General features: G+C 45.6%; 1 protein-coding gene across 2 annotated transcripts in view; it reads right to left on the reverse strand.

The window, feature by feature from the left end:
• KCNH1 (potassium voltage-gated channel subfamily H member 1) overlaps positions 1-12,572 on the reverse strand; it is a 364,685-nt gene that overhangs the window by 275,718 nt on the left and 76,395 nt on the right. The window contains exon 6 of one of the 2 annotated variants that reach the window (XM_021682533.1): positions 6,998-7,390. In XM_021682533.1, the coding sequence (XP_021538208.1) occupies positions 6,998-7,390 (393 nt within the window). Of the gene's footprint in view, positions 1-6,916; positions 7,391-12,572 lie in introns of both variants that reach the window. The other variant, XM_021682532.1, reaches the window with a different exon arrangement.

The following is a 12,572-nucleotide window of genomic DNA, read 5'->3' on the forward strand; positions in this document are numbered from 1 at the left end:
CCACTGCTGCCTGTATACACCTTCAAAATCAAAGTCAGATCATGGCACACATCTAACGGAAACCATTAATGGTCTCTTTTTGACCACATGATAAAATGTAAACTTGGCAAGACTCTGAGATTCTATCACTGGATCTTGCCTCCCTCTCTCACCACGCCTCCCTCCCCGAACGCTGGCTCTGCTTTGGACACAGTGTATGCCTTGCTCAGCCCTAAGAGCAAACTCCTCTACATAGGCTCTCTCCTCTTCCAAGAACACCCTTCTTACTCCTCACCAAACTAACTCCCGTCATCTCCTCCAGGAAGCCTTCCTGGATTCTCTCACTAAGCTAAGTACTCCCCATTAGTAAGCCATAACACCCTGAGCTAAGCCCCGGAACAGCACATCTCACATTCTCTGCCAGTGTCAATTACCTGCAGCCCCCACCAGACTGCAAGCTTTGAAGAGCTGTATTCCCATCCCCTAGCACCCCAGTCAGTAAGATCTCTTTAAAGAAGGAACAACCTTAAAGAGATACCAAGAAAAGTTGGGGGAGATTTAAAAGAGAAGCAGGACTTGGGTTGGCTAGGAGCCTGGGAGAGAACGGACAGTAGGGAAGCACTGAAAGACGAGGCAGGGTGGCTGAGTCTCGTTTTCTCCAAGGACATCCACGGTCCTTCACACGCTATGAGCACAAGTTTGGAAGAAGAAGAATTTTAAAAATAAATAAAAATGTGGAATATAAGGAATAGAGCAGAGGACCACAGGGGAAGGGAGGGAAAACTGAATGAGAAGAAATCAGAGAGGGAGACAAACCATGAGAGACTCTGGACTCTGGGAACCAAACTGAGGGTTACAGAAGGGAGCGGGGTGGGGGGATAGGGTAACTGGGTGATGGGTATTAAGGAGGGCATGTGTTGTGAGGAGCACTGGGTGTTATATGCAACTAATGAACTGTTGAACACTACAACAAAAACTAATGATGTACTATATGTTGGCTAACTGAACAAAATGAAAATTAATTAATTAATTAATTAATTAATTAATTAATTAAATACGTGGGAAAGATCTTGGCTGGATTCCCCTGGTAGGTAAGATGGGGGAGACAACAGCACTGTTAGAATGGGGACAGTGGCAACATTGGGAACATCACTGCGGTCAGCCCTCGGCCTCTGGCCTCCGTGGCAGGCCCGCAAAAGAGAAACATGCCCATCAGCAGCACTTCCTGCCCCTAACAAGACACGGGGATGAAAACTATAGTGTGTTGTCTGTCTGCTTGTGTCCTCTTTTGTTTGCCAAAATCGGATGTAGAGATAGCACCAAAATAAAAGAGAGAAACGCCAAGGAAAAGAGTGAAATGTGAGGAAAGTATCATGCACATTATTCTTGCTGTCCATTAAGTATCAGACTAACAACTTGTGCTAAAGGTTGTCAGTTTTTATCCAGGAGACAACACAGGCTGCAAGCCAGTGTCTCAGCTCCTGTCCCCTCTCCGTGTCCAACAGACCCATAGGAGGAGGAAATCCCAGGACAAGGCCTGCACTGATCAGGCTTGAAAACCAATGGCTTTCAGTAATTTTTTTAAATTGCTATTACTGAATAGATAACCAATTATGGTACATCCACTCAACAGAATACTGCTGAGCAATGAAAAGAAATGAGCTATCAAGCCACGAAAAGACGTGGAGGAACCTTAAATACATATCACTAAGTGAAAGCAGCCAATCTGGAAAGGCTACATACTGTATGATTCCAACCATATGACATCCTCAGAAAGGCAAAATTATGAGGACAGCAAAAAGATCAGTGGTTGCCAGGGGTTGGGGAGGAGGGTGGGATGAACAGGTCGGGAGTGCAGACATGTTTAGAGCAGTGGAACATTATGCATGACACATAATGATGGAGCTCTGTCATTAACTATTTGCCAAAACCCTTAGGACGTATTCTACAAAGAGTAAACCCTAACATTAACAATGAACTTAAACTAATAAGAATCTATCAATATTGGCTGTGATCAATGTACCACACTAATGCAAGATGGCAGTGATAGGGAAACTGCGGTCTCTGCGCTTTTTGTTCCATTTTTCTATGAACCTAAAATTGCTCTGAGAAAGTCTTAATGTTAATGGCTACTACAAGCCATGGATGTGGCCTCTACTGTGGGTACTCGAGGGAAGCAAATTCCAGGCTACCTCCTGACTTCCAGCTGACAGCAGACCAGTCACCTGCGCGAAAATTAAACTGGTGTCCATCCACCTAAATCAAAACCACAGATTAGGACTGACGACCACAAATTAACAGGACGAGCAACACACAGGGGTCCAATTTGCTTTCGGCATCAGGAAAAGCTTGGAAGAGCCAGGAACAGTGAACCTAGGAGAACCTAGAAGGGAGCCCATCTGCCAAGGAGAGAAAAGCAGGGGGCGACCTGCCGTTGGAGTCACTTCTGACCTTCACCCTCACTGTCCAACCCTGTGCCCCTGGACCAGCGCCCTTCATGGAGGCTTGTCCACGCCAGCCGCTCAAACTTCTCACCTATCAGCTGTGTGCAGAGGGGAGTGGAAGTGACCGTGCCGGGGAACGATTCGGAAAGGTGGACTCGGGGACGAAGATGCACAGCTTGGTTCACTCTGGCTCCAGATTCTGTCATGAGGCAGCATGACCTGCCTGGGGAAAATTGCACAGGTCCAGAAGTCAGAAGCCTGAAGCTCAGCTTCACTGCCTGGACAGCCAGGCTCTTTCCCCTCAGCTACAATGCTGGGATAACAGATGCCCAGGGGCCTCAAGGTTAGAGCTGGGATGGACCCATCTTGCAGGTGAGGCAAACAAAGTCCAGGGAGATGAAACGCTTGCACAAGTTTGCACAGCTGGGTGGCAGAGGGACTTGCCACAGAAGAATCAGAACAAATATAACCTGTGTGAAATGTTTAGGATAGTTAAACACCCTGACTAGAGGGAAACTGTTGTCAATACTATCCATCTTTCCACTCCTTGTTCCTGTTCTGCTCTACGGGGAGCATCTCCTGTGAGAGTGGGCTCTTGGCAAGGGTCAGCTCTGTCAACACCACCAGCTGCTGTCCCAGGTTACAGAACCAGGGATGGCAGGAAGCTCTTGGCCCCAGAACTGTGACCTGGGAGGGAGCCTAATTGGCTCCATTCGCCCCTGGGCACTTCTACACTCCAATGGCAGGAGGCAACAAGGCTTCCTGGAGAAAAGGAATATGTTTTGTGAATAATAATTCCATCTTTAATCCATGAAGCTCACCAGGCCAGTAATCTGCTAAGCACTTGAGAAAAACTCATCTGGCTTTTGCTTCAGCAGACCCATGGCAAGCTTCAGTTCACCCAGTTGCCAGACCTTTTGTCCTCTCACCAGCTTAACTAATGTGCAAACATATTCCCAAACAGCCTCCAAAACAGATTATGACCAACAGACTGGAGAATGACGCAAATGTAGGCCATCTACATAAGTGAAACAAGTTGAGTCCGAAGGGCTCGCGTTTGTATGACTTACATCACGGAGGTGGGCGACATCCACAGGACTGAATTCACAATTGCTGGCATTAGCAATTTAACCCAGTTCTTTCTTGACCCAAGCCTTGGGTGGATCTAGTCCTTTCACTTCAAGAGCCCCCACCCGACACCCACGCCCCAGTCCCCCGACACACACACAGATGGCAAAGCCACCACCACACATTCCTCTCTTCTTTGGTGGTCCCACTGGGACACAAATCCATTGGCATAATTAGGAGGACACCAGAAATGATTCAGCTCCATGTATTTTTTATGAAAAATGAGTCAATAATTTTTTTTCCTCCCCACACTCTCCCAAAGAAAGGGACTAGAGCAGAGGGCGTTGCAATCTTAGATTAGCAACTCCACAACAGAGCATGGCCAAGAAGACAGCAGACAGTGGATGGGAAACCATTAACTGGAATTTTCCCACCCAGCCATACCCAGGTTCAACAGCTGAGGCGCCCTTCGTGCCTTCCCCAACCTCCTCTAAGCCCCACCAATCTTCCATTTCCACTAATTTAATGTTGCCTTTCAACAAAAGGCCTATGCCTGGAAAACCATGCTGGGTCTGTCCCTCCGCAAGCATCCTCAACTGCCTATCTCATCACCAACACAGCTGCTCTGGGGGGGAATGCAGAGGCCCACCCCCTTGTACACAGTGCCCAACGTCCCCACCACTACCAGGCCAAGGGCTGGGCCACAGACTTTGGAAGCTTCTTGGTCAGTTTTGACTCAACTGTGTCCATCAGCGTCTTGTCCCTATTTTATCCACTCTGTCCCATGAAGAACAGAGAGGAGTCAGAAGGGGACTCATTATTGCCGTAGCCATATATATGATTTACTGTGTCATCTCGAGTGAGTCACATTCCCCCTGCATCTGTTCCCTTATTTGTGAGCTAAGAGGGTTGAACTGGATGACCTTCATGGTCCTCCTGGTCTCTGAACCCTCATCCCATCCCACCTCCCTCCCATCCCCCCCTGCAGGTAGGAGCTCAAAGTGCTAGGCTTCCTGTTTTTATCATCAGCTCGGGGAGGTAAGACGCAGATGAGATTTTAGAACTCACCAAACTCACTTTGCAGCTAGCAGGGAACTCAAACAATCCACTGCCCAAATGCCCAAAGATAGCATGATCCCCAAGGTGTAGATAAGAAAACTGATCCACAGAGGCTAAATGGCATGCACAAAGTCCCAGCTGTGCTATCAGGTGATACCAAAGGGCCAGAAGCCAAATCTTCAGTTCCCTGGCGCTGACTCCCCCACATCACAACCAATGTTATGAAAAGGCACTGTTTCGGGTGGTAGCCAAAGCTTGAAATAGATATTACTAAACGTAAAATCAAGTCTTCATGGAAGCAAATCATAACAATAGCCCCTTAATACTCATATTATTATTTATGACCGAGAGATGGTAATGAGAACTTCGATGCTGAACCCTTTCCAACTAGAAAGCTACGGATAACTGGCATTTTTCCTATCCGCCAACCTATTTCATGACTGTGGAAATCAGAAACCACATCAAGGGTACTCACAATTGATGGCAGAGGACTTCCAACGTGACACACACGGTGCTTGAGGGGAGGCTCTCTGCTTTGCTAACCGACAAGGTAATTTTGACACATTTACGAATATGTTTATGGCTTGCCCGTGTTTAACAAGAACCTGTGAAAACCGGAGCACTGTTCTCTTTATCTGCAAATTTTCAATGCCTTTGCTCCAAATAGCAAATGGTTTATTTTAAAAACTCGAGAGGTTTTTTTTTTAAAGTTAAATTTCATTTCCCATATGTGTGTAAGAAGCTCTTTTAGGTTGAAATAATTCCGTTGCGTTGTCTAAGCCAAAATGATCATATTTTCCTCACCAACTAACATAAAATCTTCTAGAAATGGGCTCACAGAGAAAAATATCATTCCCAGTGTGTCCTCAAATTCACACTAAAGAATCCCAACATTCACTTTAGGGATGTTTTGTTCTTGTAAATGATCAGTCTCACTCATTTAATCCCCTTACAAAATCCACACAAGCCACCCAGAGCACTATTCCCTGGGATTTCCAAGTATACTAAAACACAGCACACAGATAAAAGCAGGGTTTGTTCTGAGTTTAGAGCATCTGAACATCAGCTCCTCTTCTCTGGAGAGGGAAGTGCTAGGTAGCTGGGTTCCCACCGAGGAAGCGGCTGGAGTCCTCCCCCACTCTGATACTGACCGGAAGGCCAGGAGGCATCATTATGTCCCCAGCAAGTTGGAGACACTGGCCAGGCCTTGTCTTGGCAGGGAGCTGACTGTTCCTTCCAATTATCTCAAGGCTAGTTCCACTAGCCCTCTAGCCCTGAGAGTGAATCTTGCCTCAACTCAACTTCCAGATGGCTTCCTGAATTACCCACCCAGTTAACACCCCAGCCAGACTGAGACTTCTGGGACCCTCTGTAATCCAAGGCAGTGAGGGCCCACTGCTCTATAAGGCTGAAGATTTACCAGACGAACTACCTTATCTTCATCCATTTGGAGGATCAACGAGGCAGGAGGAAAAAGGAAGAACAACTCCCATAGAACACTGAAGCTGGATAAGAATCTGACATTTTCCTTTGCGATGACTTGATGTCCTCGCTTCTTCAAAGGAGAAAATCACCTGAACCAGGCCAGTGGTCCCTTCCTTATGCAACATGTCACAGGCACCCATTCGTTCATTGACTGCTTGAGCATGTCCTAATTCCAACACATTACAGAGCATTTGTCTCCTTTTCATTCCTTCCACTGCCTGCAGGACTAACCATCCAAAGCAGCATCATCCAGCAATAGTACTTACCCCCCTCCTAGTCACAGGGCCAGACTTGGCCATAGCCTGACTCCCTCAGCAAATTTACACAAGGGAGAGTATGGACGACTGAATGCCATTGGTCACCGCCAAAACTCATTTTAGCACAGGAACAACTTCTTTTTCCAACATTTACCAAGAAAAAAAAAAAAAGCAAGCAAACTTGGGGGGAAAATAGCATCCCTGTTGCCAGGAGTTAATTAGTTATGAAACAGCCAAAAGTCAGCAGCAGGTGATAGAAAAATCCCCATAATTAGAATAATCAATAGGTAGACATTCAGCAATTGCATACCAAGTGAAAGATTCACCAGCGCAGTGGCGATGCATGCCTGCGTCTGCAGCCGCACCACCCCAAGCCAGTGGCTTGCACGCCACATGAAAAAAAAGGGAAGCCTCTCGTCTCTTCCACACCCATTCACAGACATGCAGGGCCTCCAATCCTCCAAAGGACAAAAACAGCAGGCGAGAATATCTATCAAGCATGCTCCCTCTGTTCCAAACATCAGCCATGCCAGTTCCCACCCACATAATGACTCTTCTGTTGACCACCCACATTTATTCAACTTTCAAGACATGACAACAAGGTCTGAGATTTGAGGCATGTACCTGACTCTCTCTCCCCTCCAGGGGTGGTGGAATCTGATCAGCAAAACCAATCTTCCCTGGATCACCCATAAAGGCACTAACCTCATCCACGTTCTCAAAAGCGTTGATGACATCATATGGCAAACAGGACAGAAGGTCAATCACAAACCACGTCTTCAGGTAGTTCATGCGGATGAGTTTGGGGTCAGAGATCACCTCCCCAGCTGGTCCAACAAAGGTAGTATGAAAATTCAGCACAATGTCCACCAAAAAGATGACATCCACGATGCTATCCACAACCAGCCAGGCCACGTTGTTCTGCCTGGTTTTAAAGGAGACGTTGTAAGGGACCAGGATGGCTGTGTAGAAGGTTAAAATCAAGATGATCCAATCCCACGTGGTCTTAAAAACACAGTAATGTAGGATGATGTGAGGCGGAGTCTTCGGGGCCTCTTGCTTGTACTGGGGAAGGATGTCTGAGCCCAGCTGCAGAACCTGCAGAAAAACACAGTCAAGAGAGAAGTAAGTTAGGATTCCACTGCAAGCATCTAACCAGTCAGCATCTGCCACTGACAAATGCTCATGACACTCCAGATGGATCATTAGGAGCAAGAACAGGTACTAGAGGAGGATGGGAGAATGGAAATGAACATTATAATACAAATAATTATAAGGAAACAATGACAAACTATTATTTGGCTTATTGTGAGCCAAGCATTGTACTAAGTACTTCCCCTACACGTATTATCTCACTTAATTCTAATTACAACCTTGTACCGTTAGCCAATTATTATTCCGTGTGACAAGGGAAAAACTGAGGCCCCAGAGAATTAAGCAACTTTACTCAACAAGTATTTACTCTTCTGTGCCAGGAACTGTTCTAGACACTCGATGGACAGCAAGGAAGGAAACAGCATGATGCCTGCTCTTGTGGAGCTTGGTCTAGTAAACGAATCCAGATAACTTCAAATTGTGGGAAGAGCTAACTAAGAGGCAAGGGTGGGGACCTGGTGACTGGATAGAATGTGACATGAGGAGCAGGGAAGGGACAGCGTTTGAACTGAAACCTGAATGAATGACAACCAGAAACCAGCCACTCAAACTTGTAAGGGAAATTATCCGAGGCAGAGAGCATAACTGGCGTAATGACCCCAGGGTGGGACAAGCGCGATGTTCTCAGGCAGAGAGAGAAGTCTGGCATGACTGAAGCCCACTAGATGCGGGCGAAAAGGATATCAGATGTGATCAGAGGAGAAGTGGAAACCAGACCATGCAGGACCTAGTGAGCCATGAGGAGGGGTTGGACTTCATTCTCAGTATGTCCGAGCATAACCGGAGGGGTTTAACAAAAGAATATTAATCTGGTGCATGTTTTTAAAAGATTACCCTGGCTGCTGTGTAGATAATGAACTGAGGCAAATAATTAGAGGGAAGAACAGAATCAAGGAACTTATTCTAACAGCCTGGAAAGAGATGAGAGGATGGGGAAAAGTAGTCCAATTTTTTAATATATTTTTGAAGTTAACCAGCTGATGACTTGCTCATGGCCAGAAAGTAAAGCAAAGGGAGCAATGAAAGGTACCCACTACTTGATCCCCAAACCCAGCATGGTGGCTGGCCCAGAGTCAGCACTACAGGATGGTTTTTAAGTGGATGACTGAACGTCAAGGTCATACAGCTAGCAAAAGATGGAACCAGATCCCCAACTAGGTCTAGCTGGATTAGAAATACATGCCCTTCCACATTGAGTTTACATTTCCCTAAGGAACAGACTTTTAAGGATGCCCACTCATGAAGGATGAAGTCCAGAGAAGCTTGGCTCCAAGAAAGTATCACAGATGGGTTTCATCCTCAGTAGTCAAAAGCAAAAAGCCACACTTTCAGAGGCCAGGCCAAGCCGAAAGGGACCCTCACCCCCAACCCTGAGCTGCTCCTCTGGGCCACTTACAGGTTCTTATGAATCTCTAGGTGAAACTTCCTCTTGTGTCCTGGGAACTTATTTTTCCCTCTAGAGGATATAAAGACCCCTTAGTGAATAATCTGAAAATCCCTGTCTCCTCTACGGTTGGCCCCAGGCCCTAAAAGGTGAGCAAAAGAAAGCCAGAAATCCACCGAGTGCCCAATGTGCATCTTTGCATATGGGAACTCTTTCCACCCCTCCCACCCATGCACAGACTTCTCCTAGGCTTGGGATTTTAATTTCTCTTCCCATGAAAAGAAATTTATACAAGCATGATTAAAGAAGCTTGGGCCCTGAGATCTCAAGGCAGGAAAAGGGACTGACTTAGAAGAATAAAGCCAGGGGGGCGGCGCAAGATGGCGGAGGAGTAGGAGACCTGGATTTCGTCTCCTCTCAGGAATTCAGCTGGATACGGATCAAACCATTCTGAACACCTACAAACTCAACAGGAGATAGAAGAAAAGAATAGCAACAACTCTCTCATCAGAAAAGCGACCACTTTCTGGAAGGTATGACATGTGGAGAAGTGAATCCGAGGCGCTATTCGGGAGGATAGACGGCGGGGGAGGGGCCTCCGGCGGCCGCTTCTGGCAAGTGATAGAACCGCGGAGCACAGAATTGGAACTTTTAGAAGTCTGCTCCACTGAGGGACGTCGCTCCGGTGGCTAAGCGGGGGGTGGAACCCTCCGGGACAGTGTGGTCTCAGGACCCTCGGGGTCACAGAAAGACCGGGGGTGCCTGAGTGCGGCAGAGCCCCCAGGTATCGGAGTGGTGAAGCCGGCTGCAGAGGCGGAGCCCAGGCGCGGGCTCTCAGCTCGGGGTTGCCATAGACCGTGATCCGAGGCACCGTCGGGCCACTGCTCCTCCAGCAGGGACCCAACAAGCGGCAGATCCGGGGAGACTCACCTTCCTCCCCTAGGAGGAGCCGCGCGGGAGCACCGCGGGGATCTGCTGGGTTTGGAGACTCCACCCGGGGTCGGGTGCCAGAGATAGAAACGCGCGGTCACAGGCCAGGAGAGCACAGAGCGCGGCAGGAGACCAGGGAGATGGGAGTGACTGGCGGCTTTTCTCTGGGGGCGCACTGAGGAGCGGCCCGAGTTCCCGGCTCCTCCGAGGCGGAGATTGGGAGGCCGCCATTTTCACTCTCCGCCTCCAAAGCTGTAGGGAAAGCTCGCAGGGAACAAAAGCTCTGGAGAGCAACCCGAGCAGATTACTTAGCCTGGACCGGGCAAGGGCGGGGCGGAACAGGGCAATTCCGCCTCCAGCAAAGACATTTGGAAACCACGACAACAGGCCCCTCCCCCGGAAAATCAGCAAGAACAGCCAGCCAAGACCAAGTTTACCGATCAATGAGAACGGCAGAACTCCAGCGCTAGAGGAATACTGCACATAGAATTCATGGCTTTTTTACCATGATTCTTTAGTCTTTCGAAGTTAATTTTTTTTAACTGTCTTTTTTTCTTTTTTTTGAATTTTTCTTTTTCCCTTTTTTAACCAACATCTTATCAATCCCTTTTTTAAAAAAACATTTTTATTTTTCATTTTTAGAGTCATATTCTATCCCTTCATAGTAGTTACCTGTATTTTTCGCATATATATATAAGTTGTTCTCTCTTTAAAATTTTGAGATAGTTTCTTCTAACAGATTAAAATATACCCTAAATCTCTAGTATATAGTTTTTTCTACGCCCCTGCCTGATCACATTCTCTCCCTTTTTTTTTCTTTTTTCTTTTTCTAAATCCTCTTCTTTCTTTTTTCAAACAACTTCTTATCAATTCCTTTTATAAAATTTTTTATAATTGCCATCTTTACAGTCATATTCCATCCCTTCATCATATCAACCCTTATTTTTGTACATATATAAGTTTTTCTTTCTTTAAAATTTTGGGAGGCACTTTCTTCTAACAGACCAAAATACACCCCAAATCTAGTGTGTGGCACTGATCTATATACCAGCCTGATCATATTTGATCACATTCTGGTTTTTTTTGTTGTTTTTGTTTTGTTTGTTTTTGTTTGTTTGTATCTTTATCTTTTTCTTTTTCTTTTTTTTCTCTTTCTTTTTTCTCTCTTTCCCTTTCTTTTTCCACTGCTTCAGGTCTTTTCTGATTTGTTTAGAGTATATTTTCTGGGGACGTTGTTACTCTGCTAGCATTTTGTTCTCTCACTAATCTATTCTCCTCTGCACAAAATGACAAGACGGAAAAAATCACCTCAACAAAAAGAACAAGAAGTAGTACCGACTGCCAGGGACCCACTCAATACGGACATTAGTACGATGTCAGATCTAGAGTTCAGAATCATCACTTTAAAGATACTAGCTGGGCTTGAAAAAAATATGGAAGTTACTAGAGAAACCCCTCCTGGAGAAGTAAAAGAACTAAAATCTAACCAAGCAGAAATCAAAAAGGCTATTAATGAGGTGCAATCAAAAATGGGGGTGCTAACTGCTAGGATAAATGAGGCAGAAGAGAGAATCAGTAATATAGAAGACCAAATGATGGAAAATAAAGAAGCTGAGAAAAAGAGAGATAAACAACTACTGGATCACGAGGGCAGAATTCGAGAGATAAGTGATACCATAAGACGAAACAACATTAGAATAATTGGGATCCCAGAAGAAGAAGAAAGAGAGAGGGGCAGAAGGTATAATGGAGCAAATTATAGCAGAGAACTTCCCTAATTTGGGGAAGGAAACAGGCAACAAAATCCAGGAAGCACAGAGAACCCCTCTCAAAATCAATAAAAATAGGTCAACACCCCGACATCTAATAGTAAAACTACGAGTCTCATAGACAAAGAGAAAATCCTGAAAGCAGCTCGGGAGAAGAGATATGTAACCTACAATGGTAGAAACATTAGGTTGGCAACAGACCTATCCACAGAGACCTGGCAGGCCAGAAAGGACTGGCAGGATATATTCAGAGCACTAAATGAGAAAAATATGCAGCCAAGAATACTATATCCAGCTAGGCTGTCATTGAAAATTGAAGGAGAGATAAAAAGCTTCCAGGACAAACAAAAACTAAAGGAATTTGCAAACACAAAACCAGCCCTATAAGAAATCTTGAAAGGGGTCCTCTAAGCAAAGAGAGACCCTAAAAGCAACATAGACCAGAAAGGAACACAGACAATATATGGTAACAGTCACCTTACAGGCAATACAATGGCACTAAATTCCTATCTTTCAATAGTTACCCTGAATGTAAATGGGCTCAATGCCTCAATCAAAAGACACAGGCTATCAGACTGGATTAAAAAACAAGACCCATCGATATGCTGTCTGCAAGAGACTCATTTTAGAACCAAAGACATCCCCAGATTGAAAGTGAGGGGGTGGAAAACCATTTACCATGCTAATGGACACCAAAAGAAAGCTGGGGTGGCAATCCCTATATCAGACAAATTAGATTTTAAACCAAAGACTGTAATAAGAGATGAGGAAGGACATTATATCCTACTTAAAGGGTCTATCCAACAAGAAGATCTAACAATTGTAAATATCTATGCTCCTAACATGGGAGCAGCCAATTATATAAGGCAATTAATAACAAAAGCAAAGAAACACATCGACAACAATACAATAATAGTGGGGGACTTTAACACCCCCCTCACTGAAATGGACAGATTGTCTAAGCAAAAGATCAACAAGGAAATAAAGACCTTAAATGACACACTGGACCAAATGGACTTCACAGACATATTCAGAACATTCT

This window comes from Neomonachus schauinslandi, chromosome 6 (genome assembly GCF_002201575.2).
Source record: "Neomonachus schauinslandi chromosome 6, ASM220157v2, whole genome shotgun sequence".
Taxonomy (NCBI): Eukaryota; Metazoa; Chordata; class Mammalia; order Carnivora; family Phocidae; genus Neomonachus; species Neomonachus schauinslandi.